Source organism: Budorcas taxicolor, chromosome 1 (genome assembly GCF_023091745.1).
Source record: "Budorcas taxicolor isolate Tak-1 chromosome 1, Takin1.1, whole genome shotgun sequence".
NCBI classification, from domain to species: domain Eukaryota; kingdom Metazoa; phylum Chordata; class Mammalia; order Artiodactyla; family Bovidae; genus Budorcas; species Budorcas taxicolor.
Window position 1 is genome coordinate 31,612,693 of NC_068910.1, and position 24,793 is coordinate 31,637,485.

Sequence of the window (24,793 nt, forward strand, 5' to 3'; positions counted from 1 at the left end):
ATAACAAGAAAATCACAACTGCATTCGCACTGTTTAAATCTATGAATAATGTGTAGATAATCTAGCATGACTTAAACAAGAAATTAACTGTGACATGTACTCAAATTCAACAATCAGTCATTTACAGTAGATTGACTTCTCAAGATAATTTTTGCAGTTCAAAAAAAATATCTTGGGGACTTGCCTGGAGGTCCAGTGGTTAACACTCGCCTTCCAATGAAGGGAGTATGGATTTGATCCCTGGTCAGGGAGCTAGGATCCCACATGCCTCAGGGCCAAAAGACCAAAACATAAAACAAAAGCAATATTGTAACAATTTTCACAAAGACTTTACAAACGGTCCACACCAAAAATATCTTTAAAAAAGTATCTTAGAAGGTAAAAAGAAAGAATACCCAAAAAAAAAAAAAAAGCAGTGTGTTTCCCCTTGTTAAAGAAGACAGATTCCTCAAAGGCAATAGCTCTTCTGTTCTATAATCAACAATCCTTTAAAATAAAATACTGCTAGCCTAAACCAATAGGATGAACTAAAAGAGATCTGTCATTTAACTATGATTCATTTTTACGATTATTATCTATTTTAAAAGAATCTACTTCAAACATGACTTTTCCCCCCAGGGCGGGAAAACTATGGGTCACACAGAAGTCAAAGAAAAACCGAGATAAATCCTAGAAGGGAGAGAACATTACAGATGTGATTATTCCCATTAAGCCTAATGATATAAAAGAACACAACTTCTTCTTTCTCCTCCTTAACCTCAAGTCTGAAAACTAAACCTCCAGAAGCACTGTTATCTAAAGACAAAGAAATGATGAGATTCCCTAAAAAAAATTATAAGAAATGACCATAAAGTATACCAAGCGAGTTTTAATAAAAATGTGCCAGAACTAATACATACAAATGGATGTTGTCCCCTTAAAAAAGTAATTACCTTGGAAATTATATACTTATCCAGTGATGCTGTTATAGGCACTTCAGAATTTGTTTCAGAGCTTAGAATTTTCCACATCCTTAAAAATAGCAAACATTTGTCTTTTGGGGTTTCATTTAGCAATAATCAAGTAACCAGAGTAGCTGAACTTTCTCTGGAAAACCTTTCCTGATCTGCCAAATCCAGGTTCTGTGCCCCTCCTAGGACTGTCCTGCCTCCAACAGAGAACTTTTCACTCAGCGCTGGAATTGCTTACTTATTTACCATCAGTCACCTTGGCAAAACTGTAAACTTCACATGAGCAGGGAACTTATTTATTATTTTACTCACAACCCTAAAATAATGCCTAGAAAATTACAGGCATCTGTATGATACAGAAATACTGAATGATACAATCTACTAAATACAAGATGTTTTGGAACACTGTCTGTATTTACCCTCCCCACTCCTCTCTGAAAAGAGCACCATACCTGTCTGTATGATTATATACCTATATAGAGAGACAATTACTTTATATAATACCTGAGAGGAAGAGTGTTTGGATTGGATGATTTTCATTACTTATTTTTGTAAAGGAAGAAAAGCAAAAATCAATGACTACATCCTCACAGACTAAAAACATTTAACTTTACACTCTCAAATTTGCAAGCATAATAACATCTTACCTAGCTGCAATATCTTTATAGTGTCTCTGTAGGCTTTCATCACCAGCTTAAAATGGCGGTACAGTGGATAACACAAAACTCTTCTTCCAAAAGACACCAGGATTTCATGAACATTAGTCCAAGTCTGTGAAGTATTATTTACATGAATAATCATTTCCATATTACACAAAACAAAAGCACATAACAAAATGTAAAACTATTCTCAATTAAAAACCAAGTCTGAGTCAACATGAAGCCAAGTGGAAGATAAATACAGTGCCATGCAGTGAGACTCTTTCTGTAAACTTACAATAAAATTTTTATCTCGGTCTTTGTAATTCCTCATACTTTATCAACATATCACAAGTGCTCCTTAAAAACCACATTCATAGCAGGAAAGTTTTTAAAGTCTTTTAAGAATTACCACTATGAATGTAAAACACATGGTACTAACAAAACACAGACGCACATAGAATGCATTTCTAAATGATGCAAGCTTCATGTTTTTGTCCTTTAGGACTATTCGAGATAATACAGATGAAAAATACAGAACTCTTTAGTGCAATGTGTTCACAGTTCCCCTCTTTCCTCTCTCTCTTTGTTTTTCTGCTTTGGGCATGAGTAATACATGGCATTTACTTCAGTAATTTACTTTCACTTATCAAAGAGAAAACTACCCATTTCTGTAAAAAGGCTTTATCTTGAACGGTATCAAACTGGTGCCAGCAGCAATGCAAAACTTACTGAAAACACATTTTCTACAAAATTATTTTTTAATTGGGTTTTGATTTAAAATGTATAAAAATGTTAACCTGCAAATAAAACTTAACATATAAAATTAAAGGAGTATACAACATTTCCGTGTATATTCACCTTTAATAAATGAGTGATCTGATTAAGAATACTAAGTACTCAACAAAGAATAGTTGATATAATATAAAAACAATGGTGAACTTCTAAAAACTTCTGGTGAAAACTAAATAGTTATAAAAGTTTGACAGAGCTGGTTACATGTATGGCAATAGTAAGTTATTTAAAAAACAATAAAAAATGTCAAAATAAAATCATAAATAGATGAATTTTTTCATGCAGATTTTAATAACTAAACTATGAAATGATCTAGTCACCAACTACTTTCTTTTCAATATTGGAATAATTACTGTGAGTATTACAAAAGCCAATTTATCCATTACATGCTGATTGTGGAAATACACAGAACCCAAGAGGAGTCCAGAGAAAAGCACTTTTCCATCTTAAATATGCATATGAATTCCTGGAGATCTTGCTACAGAGTCTAACTCAGAGGGTCTGCTCTGGGATTCTGTCTTTTCAACAAGCTCCCAGCAGAGGATACTGGTCAGGCAGTTGGTTCATGGACATTCTTGGAGTAGCAAGATTCTCTGCTAAAGCGAAGTGTTTCAGTCCCTGTTTTTATCTTAGCTATTATTTGAACAGATGTAGGGTATTTTGGAAGTTTGGGGACAATGTCTGTTATGGGAAGATGTATGCCAATATATGCCAACTTACATATAGGCCTTATCTATTATTTGAACAAAGTGATGCCATGAAACAACTTTGATTTTCCAACGGAAAATGTACACTATTTAGGATTTAAACTGGGGAAGAAAAAAAAAAAAACAGAAACAAAACTAGTTGCCTTAATAGACGATGCAGTTATCAATTGTTTTAAATAAACACTTTTTTAAAGCTTCTGTTTTGATGGACAACAGCATGTTTGAAACCAGTAAATTTAAAGACACTATCCTTTGCCATTTTTGGTGAAATACGCACAAGTGCTTTTTAGAAAACAGACACAAAAACAATCATGACTATATTAGAAGAGTTATGAGATCTAAACATACTAATTGTAGAACCTAGGATAAACTATTTAAGCTATATGACATATATTTCTTCATCTGTAAAACACCAGTAATACTTATCTCACAGACTTACTGCAAGGAATAGGTGAAGTAATATATATATAAGGCTTAGCACAGTCTCTGGTGGTAAGTGACAGTTAACAGTATTATCACCTAAGTTTGCTGCCTGTCTTTGAGCTCTGAGCCCCAATATATGCCAATTTATATACAGGCCTCAAACTTGACCCAGCATCTTCCCACAACAATGTCCCCATCACTCCTTCAAACTTCGAAGATACCCTACACCTGGCCTTATTTATGTACTATGATTAGAGTAAGAGTAACAGATAAAACCAGAATTTTATTTAAAAATATGGGGAAAAAAAACTAGTACAATAAAGTTACCACTTTTCAGTCCAGGTTCGATGCATGAGAGGGGGCGCTCAGGGCCGGTCCACTGGGATGGCCCTGAGGGATGGGATGAGGAGGGAGGTTCAGGATGGGGGACAAATGTACACCCGTGGCTGATTAATGTCAATGTATGGCAAAAACCGCTACAATATTGTAAAGTAATTAGCCTCCAATTAAAATTAATTAATTAATTTGCAAAAAAAGTCAAAGAATTGCTTAAATTACCACAAATGAACTAATAACAACAAAATATAACTCTGAAGAAACAAAATCTAAACAACTGCAACTGAAAATCGTACCTCAAACCAGCACAGTGTTGGACTCAATTTTCTGATATTCCATGCAGATTCAACCTTTATTTGTTATGAAGAAAAGGATAGTGTCATATGAGAGGTAAAGTCATTTAGAAAGAAAACAATTATATCCACTTATTCAACTAGTATATGAATAGTATTGACATGTGTAAAACCTAAGAAGTGTCTATGGCTGTACTGATGTCAAGGTGATCAAAGGCCAAGTCTCCACTTTCTTCAGAATTTTATAAAGTAAAGCTTTTGCACTGATAAGAGTACCAGAACACAAGAGCACATAAGCAAGGGCTTTGAAACTAAAGAAAAGCAATGCATGCTCAATTTCTGTCCTTCTCAACTGGGTTACTTACCTCCCAAATATTTCATAAATAATCTACCAAAAGACTCAAAGATAATGTTGAAGTACTCTCTGTGCCATTTAAAAAGCTGCTGAAGAAGCTAGCTTTTCAGAGAAGGTCTGCAAGAATAAGTACATTCTAGAGAAGACCTTGAAGTTACAAGACTTCGTGATTTCAAATATGTGAATCTAAGAATGAAAAATGCAAAATTTTATGAGCATAACTAAACACTCTCACTCATCTTCTCAAGCAATATGGAGCTATTTTTTCTGTCAAAGAAAACATTTTCTCTGACTATGGTATTCTAAAAAGATTAGTGGAACAAAATCCATTTTCAGTTATAGTATGCACTTAATACACTAATTAATACTCATTTTGGAGTCAAATACAAATCTTAAAAGTCACCTTTGAAATTTTCAGAATCCCAACAGCAAAAAAACGACATATATCAAATCCTTATCCCAATATTATGCTAATGCTATGATGTTAAGTTGGTGAGAAAAGCAGGTTAAATAATAGTACATACATTACAACCCAATATAAATACATGTGTGCAATGAAAGAAGCCAAAAAGAGAAACATTTCCTTGTAACAATGGCTACCTTTGATAGCTGAGATGACAGGAAATTTTAATTATTTTCTTCCTGTATATTCCTTTACAATAATATGAATTATTTGTGTAATTTAAAAAGAAGGAGGGGGGAGGGATATGATAGGGGTAGGAGATAAACTACTATGTACAAAATAATTAAGATACAAGAATACAGTGTACAGCACAAGGAAATATAGCCAATATTTTATAATAACTTTGAAAGGAGTAAAATATATAAAAATACTGAATCACTACATTGTAAACCTGAAATATTGTAAATCAACTTTATGCCAATTTAAAGAATTTTTTTAATTTAATAAAAAACAGGGAAGCATATGCACACCTCAAATATTACCCCTTGAGCAAAAATTATTATCAATAGATACAGGGACACATTAACTGGAAAGATTTTTTTTCTGGCTTTCCAGCCTTTTTAAAAAACATATATATACGATCAGTGATATAGGTGAGAAAGAAATTCAGCTCTTTATTTACAGAATTGAATGTGGTATAAGAAGAGATACAATATAATTGTATATATTTTTTTAAAAGATCATTTTAAAAAGTAAGATCATCCTTACTTTACAAAAAGATTTACTTTTGCAATAGGATTTCACTGAATAGCAAAAAGATAAAATTCAGGTTTTTAAAATGTGATTTACATACAATTTTTCAGAAGTACAAATACTATTTAAATTGAGGGACACCTGCAGATAAATGCTCACATTCCTTTTTGTACAAAATACTATACCTTACATCTGTTAATAGACAGCTCAGAGAAAGACTAAAAATGGTAAAGTTTACGACTTTCCAATGTCAGGTGCCATGTGGCAACAGCTGTCTCATTTGGTCACTTCATCTCCTAAAAGAGATGAGAGCCTAGGATATCCTTCTTCCCTACCTTCAGCTTTACTTCCCCACTCTGCTACTGAGTGAAACTAATGCCAAGAGAGAAGAAAAAAAAGACCAAATAAAAGCATTATGCTGGGGCTTCCATGGTGGCTCAGCGCGTAAGAATCCGCCTGCCAATGGAGGGGACATAGGTTTGATCCCTGGTCTGGGAAGATCCCACATGCCTTGAGCAAGTCAGCCCATGTGCCACAACTACTGAGCCTGTGCTCTAGAGCCCACACGGCGCAACTACTGAGCCCATGCACCTTGGAACCCGTGTTTTGAAACAAGAGGTCACTCCAATGAAAAGGCTGCATACCTCAACTAGAGCGTAGCCCCTTCTTGCCACAACTAGAGAAAAGCTTGCGCAGCAATGAAGACCCAGCACAATCAAAAATAAATAAAGGAATAAATCTTTAAAAAGCATTATGCTTTCATGCTGGCACCCATCACCAACACTCCTGTGCACCTCAGTTCGGAGTGTCCCTAAATAAACACGACTGGTCTCACTCATGACCTTAATACAGTTTACTCTGTACAACAGTCTATGCCAACGTTCACAGACACACATGCACTTACATTCCTCTCTCCTTCGGTGACACGGGTCTCATAGCAATATGCCAGAAGGATATCAATCAAACTGTAGTACACCTGACGATGGGCTCTCTTGTCCAGCAGGTAAGATTTATTAACAAATTTTCGCAGCTGATATTTCTCTTCTTCAGAAAAAGACACTAGAAGAAAATGCATTTAAAACTTAGATGTTCCATTCTGTTTGGTAAAACCCCCACTGCAGACAGATTTGTCAAAATTAGAACTTTAATTATAGAAACCGAAAAATTATACTCTGGACATGGAAACAACTTTTTAATTAGACTTCACAATTTTTTTAACAGCTATGTATTTGTTCAAATTCTAGTAGGGCTAAAAAAAAAAGAAAGAAAAAAATGTCTAAACAATATCTATTTCTTATTTCCAGACCCCTCCCACACACTGGCTCTGCTTTTTTTTTGTTTGTTTTTTTTGCTACACAGTTCTGTACTCAAGACAGTTAAATGACAGAGTTATTGACTTTAAAAATAAGATAATTATGTTTTGATAACAGAAAACATGTGAAACACTCTGTAAATATTATTCACTTTGAAAGTTCTATACAAAGAAATGGAAGTATTCCCATGTATTAGTCAATTTTAAGGGCATATAGTATTTTTCAAATATCATTTATACAAAGTTTTACATAAATATGCAAATATGATTATACCACACATACTAGACTGGTTGAAGAGGATGTTTCCTTTTCTTCTTCTGCTTGGCACCCTTTATCCTCATCAATAACTTTTTCCATGTTAAAAAAAATCTAGTATATATCACTTCATATTTTTCTTTACAACCATAAGGACACACAAACATGCATACAAGGGAGTTGATACATTTTCCTCCCGAGAGAATCAGATTATTTTTTTCCATCTAGCCATTCTAACTCAATGACACCTCCAGGAAATCTCCCCAAGTCACTTGGTACTTAGCTAATTTTGTGAAGGAGTAGAATATTCCATGGTGTAGTATGCTCTGTCCAACCACTCCCCCTACTGATGGGCATTCACTCTGCGTCTGCTGCAGTAAATGTCATATCATATGTCACTGGATACTGGAGGCCTTATTTCCATAAAACAGATCCCCAACAGTAGACTTACTGGGTCAAAAAATTCATCTCTTTTTAAGAGATACTTTATTTAAGGGCTACATCTCTCCTTTGTAATGGTCATGGACAGAAGTTCCCTTCCTTAAGCATATCTCTTGCTTGTGCCCAGCCATAAATGCTTTTTCAAAAACCATTTTCAGTTTAATGGATATGAAAGGACTGTGGTAAGAAAAATTCTAAAATGACCCCCAATAAGACATCACTTGAGTGTGGGCAGGAACTGTGACTTGCTTCTATTCAAAAGAATATGGCAACAGCAATAGGACAGTTACTGCTACGATTATTATGACTATGTTCTGATATTGGCAGAGACTCTCCCGCCAATCGCCAATCGTGAAGAAATAAGACGTCATGTCATGAGGGGGCCACGTGGCACGGACCTGTGGGATCCTCTAATATCTGAGAGTGATGCCCTGGCTGAAAGCCAGCAAGAACATGGGGGTCTCAGTTCTATAGTCGCAGGAATCAAGTTCTTCCAACCATCATGTGAGCTTAGAAAAGAACTCTGAGCTTCAGAAAGGAATACAGCTGTAAACACCCTATTTTTTGAAAATGAAAAGATGGCCATATTTGTCTCCAGCCTTCCAAGACCCTGAGCAGAGGACCCCGCCCCAGCTTCTAAGCATCTAGATATACCGTTAAGTATCTAGATATATTATTACCTCTAAGTCAGTGTCATCAATCTCTTCCCTTACAAATTAATTCTTCATTTTCCTTCCATGCCCCATAAGAAGACCACTTTCAAATTCATTTTAAAAGTTGTTCAACTCAGTCATGAGCAACATTTAGCTTCCAGAGCCAGTGAATATCAAAGTAATGCCAAAATAACTTTGAAGCCTTTTTCCCAGGTTTCAGAATTGTCCATTATATGCAGGTCAGGACAGGCTAAACTGCTGTAACAGACCGACCCAAAATACACTGGCTTCAGTAAGACAAGTTTCTCTTTCACACTACTACTCGGAGTGAACAGTCCGGGACAGGTGAGTATCAGGGTCTCCATACCTGTCTCCTGACCCATGAAAACAGCCAAATCAGAACTCTGTTTCTGATCTGTGGTAACTTCGAATTCAATAAGAGGAAACTAATACAGTGACATATCACTGTTACTTCAGTTAGTATTTCTCTAGCTGCTAAACTCTGAACATTATTTCATAGATTTGTTTGGCAACTTAGATTTGCTCTCCTATTACCCATATGTTTTGCCCAGTTTTTTTCTGGATGGCTTGTCAAATATTTAAGAACTTGTCTATTATGGATTCAAACCCTAGTCATCTCTCCAAATCTACTGCCTCTGTACTGACTCTGTTTAGAGGATCTTAGGTCAATGAATTATTTATGTCTGTGTGTAGCCCAATATGTCTTTTTTTTTTTTTTTACCAGATTGTGAATTTATAGCCTTTAATAAGGTTTCTCCAACTCCTGAATTGTCCACGGAGTCTCTATAATCTACCTGAAAATTACTTTTTTGTATTTTCTGATTTTGGTTAATTACAGATGAGGAGTTAATTGTGCCAGCACAGTCTGCTCAGTAAGCCATCTTTTCTACTGTATTGAACCACCAACTTTATCAGATAGATCTGCTGCTTTTCTTGCTAAATACTACTTCCAAGCACTTCAGGTTTTTGTCACCTGCAAATACAATATTTTTCCCATTCCCAATAAATTATCAACAGAAGAAAGAGATACTGTCTCTTTCTATATATCAGGTACCTTACCAAGGACTTCTCAGGTGGTGCTAGTGGTAAAGAACCCCCTACCAATGCAGGAGACACAAGAGACGTGGATCTGATTCCTGTAAGATCCCCTGGAGGAGGGCATAGCAACCCACTCCAGTATTCTTGCCTGGAGAATCCCATGGTCACAGGCTCACAAAGAGTTGGACAGGGCGGAAGCAACTTAGCACACACGCGCATATAGGCATATAAAATGTACATACAGACAGACCCAAAATACAGTGGCTTCAGTAAGACAGAAGTTTCTCTCTCACACTACTACTTGGAGTGAACAGTCCAGAACGGGTGAGTATCAGCATCTCCACTTTCATCTATGGTATAAGATGCTGTTTCAGGTTAAAATTTTCCAACCAATGTCAAAGTTCTAAGGAATTGATCCAGAAAGTGCACACAGCACTTTCACTTACTTCCTATCATCGAGGACTTACAAACACATCTGGGGCAAAGAAAGGCAGGAAACTTGGCCACTAGCTGAGAGGGCATGAGCTCAGTTTTAACTCAGGAAGCCTCTTCTTAGTGGAGAAGGGTTAATAAAAGCCACGTGTTTTTGACACCTTCTCAGAAACCAAAAATTATTAAACCACCTTTTTAATATTCCCAAGTCACTCTCTTGATAGCTAGTTAAGTCCCAGCCTTTCTGTCTCTGCTCAACAAAAGACTGCCCTTCTGTTCATTACAACTGGGCAAAAGCCCGAAGGAAAAGAATATGATTACTCCCTCATAATGGTCCCTTTTCACATATCATTTTCATGTCTATACTCTTAGGAGCCTTAAGTTTAACATGGCTTCTTTTTGCTGTAAGGTTTCCTTCCAGCAGTTTTTACAGTCTGTTCTCTTGGGAAAAAAAAATCTTAAATACCCTTACATGAAATTACTAGAAGCAATATTCCTTTACTTACTAAAATACCGTTAGTACTAAAAAAAAAAAAAAAAGACAGGATATGACATACACTATTTTTTTCAGCCATGTTAAACAGTCTATGTTTTAAAAAAATTTTAATGTATTTGTACAAGCATTGTTTATATAAACAAGTAACTATATGAACGTATTTAATTTGCTGGCCAGCAATAAAAAGAAATGTGTACATTGTAAAGTTTAATAATACAGTGAGTATAACACAGTTAGGAGAAGCACTCTTTAAAGACTGACTTCTAAAAAAACAAAGAAGATTAACTTCTAAAAAAGAAATTCATGTGACAGATCAACTGGGTGTTGACTGTCCCATTACAGGGCTCATATGAAGATTTTTCAATTAAAGAGAAGCTCTCCATTCACTTTAAGTGGTTTGATGTGAGGAAGCTATAAAAAGGAACATTTCTTCACTGCATGAAGAACACATATCTGACAAAGTATTTGAAGACCCCTATTACTCAGCAAGAACACCTGAGAAGATATTCCCTTAGGTACAGTTTTGGAGACGTTCATTAGTTTAGCTAATAGGAAAGTGCCAGGTGATCATGACAATAGTATCTCACTAGAGAAAAGCCTTCAGACCCTAGCTGGCTAAGAAAGGCTTCTGCTTCCATGGAATTCTGAATCACAAGGTAAGCGTGCCCAGAACCAGTGAACAACATATCAAATCATTCACACACACATTTATTCCTTACTCCTAAGTCATCACACCTGTATGTATTCAATGATTTGTAAAGGTTGAGTTGGGAACTATGAGCTCTGATGTTATATGACCCACAGATAAGTCTTTCCATACATCACAGATAATTTTCTGTGACTGTACACACAAGGCTGACTTGAATGTACTCTTTCGAATTCCTGAATGCTGGGTGCCCCTAACCTTCCCTTACAACACAACCACCTTTTCCTGGGTGGTTTGAGTTCCAGTTCGGCCTAAGTAGTTCATTAATAATACACAGAAATATTTAAATTCTGAACTTCAAGCAAAGAAACCAGAGATAATAAATAACAATAACAACAAACCGGGAAATCAGTAGGGAAACCAAAAGTCTGAGCTCCCCCAGGCCTTTCACATTAGAGCTATAAATCATATCACCCAAAGAGAAACTTGGGGAGATCTGCACACAGTCAGGTCTAGCCAAGGAGAAGCACCACAAGTAACTACAGACACAGTACCAATAATACCTGGATGCTTGCCACCACAGTTAACATTTGTCAAGCATTCATGTGACTTTAGCTACACAACATAGCAGCTTTGCTATCCAGTTCATAACATTTTGGTTAATTATACTTCTGTAAACAATCTACAGGGTTTCCCAGGTGGCTCAATGGTAAAGAATCTGCCTGCCAATGCAGGAGATTCAGGGGATGCAGGCTCAAACCCTGGGTCGGGCAGAACCCCTGGAGGAGGAAATTGCAACCCGCTCAAGTATTCCTGCCTGGGAAATCCTATGGACAGCGGAACCTGCTGGGCTACAGTTCAGGGGATCGCAAAGAGTCAGATAAGACTCAGCAACTAAGCACACAACAACAAATAATCGACAATCAAACAAAAGCCTATTTCGGGCTCTATTCAGGGAAGAAACTGGTGCCTTAACATGGAAGCAAATGGCCGAAGATCACCTCCCAAGATGAGAAACTCTATCAATACATTTGAAGACCGCCAAGTGGCTCCCACCAAAGTGGAAAGTGACTTTGTTATTTCACTTCAAACATCATCTATTTTTATTACTTTTAAATCTTCTTTGCTGCCTAATTCTCTTCCCAAACATCCTTGTCCTCTGTGGGTCAACAAATCATACATGATCTGGCTCCTCTCAAAGAAATGCAAACCTATTCCATTGTATACTTTCTGGAAACAGATCAAGGGAATCAGAAGAAAATGTACTGCACTCAAACCCTTGGCTCAAATGGGCAGCCCCACAGTGTTGCAGCTTTCAGGGCTGATGCTGACAGTTGAGCTCCGCAAACACTGGTGCCAAACAGGATGTCCCTGCTAGGAAGTTCACCGACTATGAGTGTTACATGGTGTCATAACAAGCAATCACGTGCCAAGATTCTTGGGCTGAGATTAACCGCTGAGACACAACATGGGAAATGTGGTAAGTTCATCCTCGTGAAACCAGAGCTCAGTGGGAGCACTGCATTTAACACTTCCATTTACAAGCCTTTGGGGAGGAAGATCCAGATCATTATAGAATTGAAGACGGCAGGGAAATTCTCCGTGTTATAACTCAGAGCGATGATGAATATGACAAAAGTCATAACCGAGGCAAAGACAGGGGACAAAGTTTATCACCTAAGGCTTATCTGGAAATCAAGACAATCCAGCTTAATGCTTTACGAGGAGGAGGAATCCAAGACGCACCCCTCACCTGCACTGTTGTGTCTGCTGGAAATGTCCCCCTGCAATGACAGAGAGGAAGAAGGCCTGGGAGCAAAGAGGGGATAAGAGGAAGAGGAGAAAGGGGGAAATTACAGCAGCAGCATGTTGCCTGAATGAGCTGAGAACTTCAGAGTTCATTTTTTGGTTTATTTCTTTTCTCTCGTATTTGGGCCTGGTTCGACACATTTCAATGTGTGCCTCCAACCCTGAGTGTCTCAAAAAATTGAACAAGAAAAAAAAACTGAAAGAAGAATCATGTTAACAAAGAACTTGCCCTTTAAGCCATGTAAATGTACAAAAACCGTCATTTCAAAAGGAAGCCAGTCAATTCCTGGCTCTCCTGCCATTGACTTACTCTGTACTGATAATTTCTAACACATAATATGCTAAGATTTTAAGTAAATGGTCTAGTTCAATCCTCACGACAATTCTGTGAGGCAGATACAGGATTTCCACAGCATCCAAGAGTAGTTGCAAAGTCACAAAGCCAGCCTGTGGAGGAGCAGGGCATTAAACCCTGAACCCCTATTTACCTTATATCCTAGGCATAACCAAGCTTCCCTGATAGCTCAGTTGGTAAAGAATCCACCTGCAATGCAGGAGACCCCAGTTCAATTCCTGGGTCGGGAAGATCCCCTGGAGAAAGGAAAGGCTACCCACTCTAGTATTCTGGCCTGGAGAATTCCATGGACTGTATAGTCCACGGGGTGGCAAAAAGTTGGACACGACTGAGCGACTTTCATAGACATAACCATTACTTAGCACATTTACAAGAGGTACCATCTGTACAACACAGAATTCAAGTTCCTCTACCTTTATCACATGCCCTTGTTGTTTTCAAAAGTGATTCTGAGAATAAATCACTGTAACAGTTTAATGGGCTGGGAATATGTCTGAAGCACCAGTCTGGATTACACACCACAGAGACGCAGAAGGGACAGTGGTTAAAGGCACCAACTGGCTTACCCTTCTGTTAAAATTATACATAGAGAACAGCTGAGACAGAAAATAGGACCTAGAATCCACTACAACTGATTAAAGCAGAGCAAGTTAAAATTTAAATTAAAGGTAAATACCATCTCGATTTTTAAGGCAGCTAGCTCACCCTTGTGGACAGAAAACTACACAACCACCAATTCCTTCCCAGACTGCTTCAGTAAGATACCACACCAAAACTGGGGAGCTGACTCAAACCAATAGAAAGCACTGACTATTTAAGCCTGAACAAACTTTCTGAGCAGGTCCATATGGCGTATAAATCGTGTTAGCAATCCCATGCCTGAATATTCCCCTACATGATACGGGAAGTCTCTGAAAGATTCTTAAACTCAAATCAAATATAAAACCAAGGATTTGCTGAAAACAGTGGAACAAGAATCATTATTTACAAATAAGTTTCCATTGTACGGGAGACTCAACTCCAAAAAGTTATAGTGGCAATCTTTCAATCTGGTAGAGACCACCTAAATTCTAATGAAAGCTACCTACAAAAATATTTACTGCAATATTTATTGTATTCTACAAATATTTGTTGAGTATCCATTATATGATAGGCTCTTTTGAGGCTCTAGAAATAGAACAAATAGCAAGCTACTGCATTTCTATGCAGAGGATCAAAATACTGTGAAGCAACAGTTTCTTCAGAATCAGTGGTCAAAGAAGGTCACTGCAGACATGTAAACACCCCGAATGTCCACAAGTAGTCAACAACCCAAACAGTCACCAGTTATGACACAAAAACACACGGAACACTAGGCAGGTATTAAAAGCTTCACGTAGAACTGTAAGCATTGATGGAAGATGTACAACATATACTATAAAAAAAGCAAAGTGAGAAGAGAGTGTATATGAATCTATGTGTATAAACTTCTAAGAGCAAATGCTTAGATGCGGGTATATGTGCTTAAAATACCCCAAACTGTTAACAGTGATTATTTTCAGGAAAAGGAATTTGGAGTGAGGAGATTCTATATTCCATTTCATGCATGTGTGTGTTCCTTTCATTTAAACACTGTTGTTTTTTTTTTTGGAAGTAAGATTGTTCGCTCTCAAATAATGCATAGGATAGATTTTTTAATACATGTATTTTTATTATAAAATTTTCAAGTGTACAGCATTAAAATTCAACATCTGCATATACTGCAAAGTGATCATCGCAACACAAGTCTAGGCATGGTATTTTTAATATGTAATTAAAAGCCAAATCAGTATAACAGAAAACACTAGCCCACTATTCTTGATCTATGTGAAACTGTTATAATTCACAGACTTAACACACCAACCTCCCACTTAGAAAAGGTGTTAATAAAATGTGTGTGTGTGTGTTTGAGTGCTCAGTCATGTCGAACTGTTTTGTGACCCCGTGGACCATAGGCCACCAGGATCCTCTGTGCATGGCATTCTCCAGGCAAGACGACTGGAGTGGGTTGCCATTTCTTACTCCAGGGAATCTACCCAACCCAGGGATTGAACCCATATTTCTTGTGTCTCCTGCACTGGCAGACAGATTTTTTACCACTGCATCACTTGGGAAGCCCATTAATAAAATGCCTGTCTAAAACCACAGCTCTGTGTATAATATTTGGCTTAATGTTAAGCATGGCACAATCGTCTCTTGTGGCTCATAAAAGCCCCTAGCTCAGCCTTATTTGGTAAAAATTGCTCTCTGTAAGATAGAGAAAGGAAGATAACTAGCCCTGCTTCCACATGAAACCACTTGTGAAAAAACTGGGGAGAACTTATCAAATTCATCCAACAGACAAAGGGGTGGAAAACTTGGTCTTTTCTCACCATTCAGTTCAGTTCAGTTCAGTTCAGTCACTCAGTCGTGTCCGACTCTTTGTGACCCCATGAATCGCAGCACACCAGGCCTCCCTGTCTATCACCAACTCCCGGAGTTCACTCAGACTCACGTCCGTCAAGTCAGTAATGCCATCCAGCCATCTCATCCTCTGTCGTCCCCTTCTCCTCCTGCCCCCAATCCCTCCCAGCATCAAAGTCTTTTCCAATGAGTCAACTCTTCGCATGAGGTGGCCAAAGTACTGGAGTTTCAGCTTTAGCATCATTCCTTCCAAAGAAATCCCAGGGTTGATCTCCTTCAGGATGGACTGGTTGGATCTCCTTGCAGTCCAAGGGACTCTCAAGAGTCTTCTCCAACAACACAGTTCAAAAGCATCAATTCTTCGGCGCTCACCTTTCTTCACAGTCCAACTCTCACATCCATCCATGACTACTGGAAAAACCATAGCCTTGACTAGACGGACCTTAGTCGGCAAAGTAACGTCTCTGCTTTTGAATATGCTATCTAGGTTGGTCATAACTTTCCTTCCAAGGAGTAAGTGTCTTTTAATTTCATGGCTGCAGTCACCATCTGCAGTGATTTTGGAGCCCCCAAAAATAAAGTCTGACACTGTTTCCACTGTTTCCCCATCTATTTCCCATGAAGTGATGGGACTGGATGCCATGATCTTTGTTTTCTGAATGTTGAGCTTTAAGCCAACTTTTTCACTCTCCACTTTCACTTTCATCAAGAGGCTTTTTAGCTCCTCTTCACTTTCTGCCATAAGGGTGGTGTCCTCTGCATATCTGAGGTTATTGATATTTCTCCCGGCAATCTTGATTCCAGCTTGTGTTTCTCCCAGTCCAGCGTTTCTCATGATGTACTCTGCATAGAAGTTAAATAAGCACGGTGACAATATACAGCCTTGACGTACTCCTTTTCCTATTTGGAACCAGTCTGTTGTTCCATGTCCAGTTCTAACTGTTGCTTCCTGGCTTGCATACAGATTTCTCAAGAGGCAGGTCAGGTGGTCTGGTATTCCCATCTCTCTCAGAATTTTCCACAGTTTATTGTGATCCACACAGTCAAAGGCTTTGGCATAGTCAACAAAGCAGAAATAGATGTTTTTCTGGAACTCTCTTGCTTTTTCCATGATCCAGTGGATGTTAGCAATTTGATCTCTGGTTCCTCTGCCTTTTCTAAAACCAGCTTGAACATCAGGAAGTTCACGGTTCATGCATTGCTGAAGCCTGGCTTGGAGAATTTTGAGCATTACTTTACTAGCATGTGAGATGAGTGCAATTGTGCGGTAGTTTGAGCTTTCTTTGGCATTGCCTTTCTTTGGGATTGGTATGAAAACTGACCTTTTCCAGTCGTGTGGCCACTGCTGAGTTTTCCAAATTTGCTGGCATATTGAGTGCAGCACTTTCACAGCATCATCTTACTAACATTCAAACACCTTTACCACAGAGGAACATTCAGATCCCACAAGCAGATTATTCAACAACTACACATGTCCTGTATGTTAATGTCCCTAAATTTGATAAAAATATTTTAAAAATTAAGAAATTTTAGAACCCCAATGATTCAAAAATAAAACATATTCCAAAAAGAATTTTCTGAGACAAATATGTATAACTACTGTGTGGCACTTCCAAGTCCCGGGTGAAGCTCCTATTTCCAAAATTAGCAAATCAAAATGATACCTTCACTCCATGTGACAATTACAATTGTGTATTTAAGAAAGGCAGTGCATAAATGAGTCTTATTTTGAGTTTCTTACCTAATGCAGCAAAATTTTCTTCCTCCTGACCCTTTTCCAAAGAGGTCATCATTTTTGAATATAAATCAGTCCACCAAGGATTATATTCCAAAACCTGTTTAACTGCCTCATCTTCCATAAAGTCAGCTCTGGAAAAAAAAAAATTAAAAAAAAAAAAAAATATATATATATATATATGAGGGGCTTGTTACAAATAATTGGGCTGGTTTTCATTGTTTAAAATTTTACCTTAATTCATCATATTTGTACTAGAAATACAGACTAATTCAAAGCACATTTCAAGGCAAGACTGAGCGCTGCTATTACTTTCACTGTGGTTACTAATCATCAAAAATGAAAAGTAAGCCTCAGACTAAAGGGATATTTGACATCTGTGATCTTTTTAACAAGAAAGTACAGAGAAGACCAGTCCCCTCTACAGTTCTATGTCCTATACCACAGTTATGTGGGATGAAGCTAATCTGAACACACAATGCTCATGAAGACTAGGCCTTGTGCAAAGTTGGCAAATATTACAAATTTTCATAAGGTTATAATAAATTGTATTTTAACTCCACCACCAACAACAAAAATAAACACATGAGAATATTTAGGATACCATATAATCACAGAGGTCTCTCTCTCACATACACACACACATCTCATTTTTTATTATGTGCACTCATGTTTCCTTCCAAGACGCAATCTATTTCATTTAGCTATGCTAATATTTATAGACCCTAAGTCAAAACTATTGCAAAAGATAAAAGGAACTTTCATAGAGAACAGAAAATTACTTTTCCTGTACTTTATTTTCTCAGTTTTAACTAGAAAAATAACTGCTACATTCAAAGTAAACTCTTTGAAGACACTTATTCAGAAACGATGCTGTCTTACAGCTTCCCAGGTGGCACTAATGGTAAAGAACCACCTGCAAATGCAGGAAACAGAAGAAATGCTGGTTTGATCCCTGGGTGGGGAAGATCCCCTGGAGGAGGGCATGGCACCCCACTCCAGTATTCTTGCCTGGAGAATCCCATGGACAGAGGAGCCTGGGGGGCTACAGTCCATAGGTCCCAAAGCATTGGACATAACGGAAGCAACTCACCAAAGCACACACAGCACAAATACTATCTTATATTCAAAGTTGGAAATTGGAAAAGAATGACAAAAAGTACAACTTATGGTGGAAAATTCATTGATATTTCAGGTAACTAGAACCTCAAGACACTGGTGGTTTTGATACACTGGATTTTCTAGCTCATAGTTTTAATACTTTAAAGACTTTAATAGACTTTAAAGACTTTCAATTGAGTTACTGAAATCTTTTTAAAATTAGAAAGATCACAGATAACTTACTGAGTTCTTTGGATGTGGCAAGCCCTGCACTAAGTGCTTTTCATTCATTATTTCCTTGAATACCCACACCACTTCAACAGGCAACAGGTGCTATCAATACTCCCCTTTTACACAAGTGGAAACTGAGGGCTGGAAAAGTTGTGTTTCAGGGTTAAGGTCAAAGAACCAGTGAGAAGTGGGGCCAGGATTTGGACCCCTTTAAGTCTCAGTCTGAAATCCAAGCTATTAACCAATATAAACATTCCATTTTTATGAGTGAGGAAATAAAGCACATATTGGACAAAACTGAACAGCAATTATCTTGAAGGAGTAATTCGCAGTGCCAGCTCCTCTCAGGATCAGGCTGTTGCCCAGGATTCTGGCCTGGACAGTTAGGGGGACCACAGTGCCCTCCGCAGAGACAGCGACACAGGATGCTAACAGACTCGACTGGAGAGGGAACGGCTTCTGCTTTGGGACGAGTTATTTGAGGTATCCTTGTCCCCCAGGCAGTCACGTATGCAAACCTGTGCTCAAGAGAGACACACAGAAGTCCTGAGCATTCACACAATTACTGAGGCGAAAGAAAAGGACAGAACACCCAGGGTGAAGTGGCCACATGAGAGGAAAGGGTGTTGAAAGCTGGAGCACCAAGGACGTTTAAGTCAAGGATAGAAGAAGAGCCCATCTGAAAAGATGCTGTTTTTCCCCCTAGGAAGAAAAATAATAGGGGGAAAACCCTCTTGTAAAACAGTATCTCTGCCACCTTCATGTGCACCCCTCAAAAAATTCAAAAATGTTTTGAGTAAAATCTCTAGTACAGTCCCTCATCTAAACAGTGATGGTTCATTCCTTGTGATGCCCAATATCTAAGGTTGACTGATGCTCTACATTCCAGAATAAACTATTTTCAAGTTTTAAAATGCCATGAGTTCAATGGGCATTCACCGAGTGCCCTCTCTGTGTGGCGTAAGAGAGAAGACCAGTAAGATTCTTGCCCTGTCCTTCAGGGCACCACAATTCAATGGGAACAACAGACAAAAACACAGAATGTTACAAAACAATGCGGTAAAAACAAGATGAGCTATAAAACATGAGCACTTCCTATGCCAAGCTGGAAGTGAGGGTGCCAGGGGGTGACAATTGAGCCCAGCCTTACAGGATAAGTCAAAGTTATGCAGGGAAAACAGGAAAAGAGGAAACATCAGCTGGCAAAGGGAAATTAGGAGTGAAAAATGTGTGAGAAGCAGTGTAGTACAGGTGGGGAGATGCAGACATTCATTATTGTCATCATATGAAATGTGGGCAGGGGGTGGCAAAATAGATGCCACAGAGGCAGGTAGCGTCCAGATAACAGAAAACTTTCTATACATGCTAAGGAGTTAGGAGTTTATGCTTTAGGCAAAGGAGAGCCCAGTAAAGCCTTAAGCACATTTTCACCCTCAGTAGACACTGCACTGATGGTTTTATGGTTGATGGATCTGCAGAAGAGCAGGGCTGGAATAAGAAATGCCAGCTGGGCAGTTAGGGGACAGCTGCAACAAGCCAGACACAGATGAGGGTCAGGAAGAGATGGAGTGAAGCAAAGCAGAAAGAGATAAATGGTACAATTTCAGGATTGACTGGAAGTGTAGAATAAAGAACAAAGTCCAAGGTGAATCCCAGGTTTTCAACCTGGGTGAGTGAGTGAGTGAAGTCGCTCAGTCGTGTCCGACTCTTTGCGACCCCATGGACTGTAGCCTACAAGGTTCCTCTGTCCATGGAATTTTCCAGGCAAGAGTACTGGAGTGGGTTGCCATTTCCTTCTCCAGGGGATCTTCCCAACCCAGGGATCGAACCCAAGTCTCCCGCATTGCAGGCAGACGCTTTACCATCTGAGCCACCAGGGAAGTCCCTCAACCTGGGTGACTGGGATGAAATAAAGGGCATCCTATCAAGCAGAAAACTCAGGAATATTTTACCGGTAAAATGATGCATGCGATTTTACACATGTGGAAATAGCCCAGCCACTCTCTAAACCCTTCACCTGGCTTTTCTTCATAGCACTTATCACAATAGAAATACTTTTCATTTCCGCACTGGAGTGTAAGCCCCATGAGGGCAGCTACCATGTATTCACCACTCTCTGCTTGCTGTCTGCAACACTGCCTGACATAGAAGTCATTCAAACAAATATTGGTAGAACAAGTAAGTATATACATGAAAGAATGAATAAGTGACATTTTATTCCAGTGTTTTTTCCAAAAGTTGCTATTTTGAATAAAGAACCACACTGGGAAGGAGGTGAACCTTTCTTTTCAGGCTTCTAATTACTACTTGTCATTTTGAGATCTCCTCAATAAATCCAGGAGCTTGATCATTCTATCGTCTTCTTTACCAAATGTATAGTGCTGAACATTACAATTTTACATGACTCCCCAGATTAAGAGGTATAAACTACCATATATAAAATAAATAAGCTATAAGGACATATTGTACAGTACAGGGGATAGTCAACATTTTATAATAACTTTAAACCAAGTATAATCTATAAATATTGTGAATCACTATGTTGTACACTTGAAACTAATATAATATTATAAATCAACTACACCTCAATTTTTAAAAATAAATAAATAAATAAAAGGTCTTCTCGGCCTTTGACAAAATTCAACATCCATTTATGATAAAAACTCTCCAGAAAGCAGGAATAAAAGGAACAGACCTCAACATAATAAAAGCTATATATGACAAACCTACAGCAAACATTATCCTCAATGGTGAAAAATTGAAAGCATTTCCCCTAAAGTCAGGAACAAGACAAGGGTGCCCACTTTCACCGCTACTATTCAACATAGTTCTGGAAGTTTTGGCCACAGCAATCAGAGCAGAAAAAGAAATAAAAGGAATCCAAATTGGAAAAGAAGAAGTAAAACTCTCACTGTTTGCAGATGACATGATCCTCTACATAGAAAACCCTAAAGACTCCACCAGAAAATTACTAGAGCTAATCAATGAATATAGTAAAGTTGCAGGACATAAAATCAACACACAGAAATCCCTTGCATTCCTATACACTAATAATGAGAAAGTAGAAAAAGAAATTAAGGAAACAATTCCATTCACCATTGCAACGAAAAGAATAAAATACTTAGGAATATATCTACCTAAAGAAACTAAAGACCTATATATAGAAAACTATAAAACACTGATGAAAGAAATCAAAGAGGACACTAATAGATGGAGAAACATACCATGTTCATGGATCAGAAGAATCAATATAGTGAAAATGAGTATACTACCCAAAGCAAGTTACAAATTCAATGCAATCCCTATCAAGCTACCAGCCATATTTTTCACAGAACTAGAACAAATAATTTCAAGATTTGTATGGAAATACAAAAAACCTCAAATAGCCAAAGCAATCTTGAGAAAGAAGAATGGAACTGGAGGAATCAACTTGCCTGACTTCAGGCTCTACTACAAAGCCACAGTCATCAAGACAGTATGGTACTGGCACAAAGACAGACATATAGATCAATGGAACAAAATAGAAAGCCCAGAGATAAATCCACACACATATGGACACCTTATCTTTGACAAAGGAGGCAAGAATATACAATGGAGTAAAGACAATCTCTTTAACAAGTGGTGCTGGGACAACTGGTCAACCACTTGTAAAAGAATGAAACTAGATCACTTTCTAACACTGCACACAAAAATAAACTCAAAATGGATTAAAGATCTAAATGTAAGACCAGAAACTATAAAACTCCTAGAGGAGAACATAGGCAAAACACTCTCCGACATAAATCACAGCAGGATCCTCTATGATCCACCGCCCAGAATTCTGGAAATAAAAGCAAAAATAAAACAAATGGGATCTAATTAAAATTAAAAGCTTCTGCACAACAAAGGAAAATATAAGCAAGGTGAAAAGACAGCCTTCGGAATGGGAGAAAATAATAGCAAATGAAGCAACTGACAAACAACTAATCTCAAAAATATACAAGCAACTTATGCAGCTCAATTCCAGAAAAATAAACGACCCAATCAAAAAATGGGCCAAAGAACTAAATAGACATTTCTCCAAAGAAGACATACGGATGGCTAACAAACACATGAAAAGATGCTCAACATCACTCATTATCAGAGAAATGCAAATCAAAACCACAATGAGGTACCACTTCACACCAGTCAGAATGGCTGCGATCCAAAAATCTGCAAGCAATAAATACTGGAGAGGGTGTGGAGAAAAGGGAACCCTCCTACACTGTTGGTGGGAATGCAAACTAGTACAGCCACTATGGAGAACAGTGTGGAGATTCCTTAAAAAATTGCAAATAGAACTCCCTTATGACCCAGCAATCCCACTGCTGGGCATACACACCGAGGAAACCAGAATTGAAAGAGACACATGTACCCCAGTGTTCATCGCAGCACTGTTTATAATAGCCAGGACATGGAAACAACCTAGATGTCCATCAGCAGATGAATGGATAAGAAAGCTGTGGTACATATATACAATGGAGTATTACTCAGCCGTTAAAAAGAATTCATTTGAATCAGTTCTGATGAGATGGATGAAACTGGAGCCGATTATACAGAGTGAAGTAAGCCAGAAAGAAAAACACCAATACAGTATACTAACACATATATATGGAATTTAGAAAGATGGCAATGACGACCCTGTATGCAAGACAGCAAAGAAGACACAGATGTGTATAACAGACTTTTGGACTCAGAGGGAGAGGGAGAGGGTGGGATGATTTGGGAGAATGACATTGTAACATGTATACTATCATGTAAGAATCGAATTGCCAGTCTGACGCAGGATACAGCATGCTTGGGGCTGGTGCACAGTGATGACCCAGAGAGAGGTTATGGGGAGGGAGGTGGGAGGGGGATTCATGTTTGGGAACGCATGTACACCCGTGGTGGATTCATGTCAATGTATGGCAAAACCAATACAGTATTGTAGAGTAAAATAAAGTAAAAATAAAAAGTAAAAAAAAATTAAAAAAAAAAAAGGTCTTCTCTTGGTCCCAAAAAAGGTACTTCAAATGCTATACAATCATTGTTGTCCCTTTTCTTATCTAGTAGTTATTTTGAACGTTAACTAAAAATCCTTTTATTTTCTCCAATAAGGAAATAAGCAAGACTTTATGAACTGGTTAAAGTAAAATATATGCCAACAATTAAAAAAAAAACCTTGCCTGGGAAGGAAAAAAAAAAACAAAAACCAGGCTCAGCTAGAGAAATACGGAAATTATAATAAGCAAAAAAGGAAGGACTATTAATGAATGTTTCAAAATTCCTTCAACATACTTTACTGTAAAAATAATACCAAAAGAAATTTAAAATGGCAAGAAATGGATAATCAAAAAGTATAATGGATCAACTTTACATGCTCAGCATTCTGCTGGGATGCAAAACTTATGGGGGAAATATCACACACTGGCACCCAGATTTTACAAGAAAGGATTTTTAAAACAATAATAACCTGAAGTCATTTACATGCGCCTTTGGAATGTATAAATTTTTGTATATAGTCAATTTACCTCACTGTGTTCTGCCTTAGGGTGAAATTTAAATTAGTTTTCCTTAAGCTACTGCAATGGAGAAGGCAATGGCACCCCACTCCAGTACTCTTGCCTGGAAAATCCCATGGGCGGAGGAGCCTGGTGGGCTACAGTCCATGGGGTCACCAAGAGTCAGACACGACTGAGTGACTTCACTTTCACTTTTCATGTTCACGCATTGGAGAAGCAAATGGCAACCCACTCCAGTGTTCTTGCCTGGAGAATCCCAGGGACAGGGGAGCCCAGTGGGCTGCCATCTATGGGGTTGCACAGAGTCAGACACGACTGAAGTGACTTAGCAGCAGCAATAGCAGCAGCAAGCTACTGAAAAACCTGACAACATGAAGAGACATCATGACTTGTGAGAGCAAGTCAAACAGCTTGAAAACACCATGTATTATGCTAATGTAAAATCTACTATGTATTATGCATGCATATCACATTATATACATAGAAATTTTAATACAATACATGCAGTGTATTGTCTTCATTGTAGGTAAGGATGTAAAATAAACCTTTCCTTCCACTGTATTAACCATTAAGAATAACAAAATAAGCAGTGATTTTTAACTGAAAATTTAAAAGAATTTTACTTGCACTTCACTTAATTCAACACATTTGGGCAAGTCAGTCAGCCAATA

At 38.0% G+C, this 24,793-nt stretch overlaps 1 protein-coding gene across 1 annotated transcript in view; it reads right to left on the minus strand.

Annotated features, from left to right (window-relative positions):
- SHQ1 (SHQ1, H/ACA ribonucleoprotein assembly factor) overlaps positions 1 to 24,793 on the minus strand; it is a 100,882-nt gene that overhangs the window by 58,500 nt on the left and 17,589 nt on the right. Inside the window, exons 6-9 of the mRNA XM_052641571.1 lie at positions 17,275 to 17,402; positions 6,558 to 6,712; positions 4,146 to 4,199; positions 1,598 to 1,721 (exon numbers count right to left, since the gene is read on the minus strand). Of these exons, the coding sequence (XP_052497531.1) occupies positions 1,598 to 1,721; positions 4,146 to 4,199; positions 6,558 to 6,712; positions 17,275 to 17,402 (461 nt within the window). The remainder of the gene's footprint in view (positions 1 to 1,597; positions 1,722 to 4,145; positions 4,200 to 6,557; positions 6,713 to 17,274; positions 17,403 to 24,793) is intronic.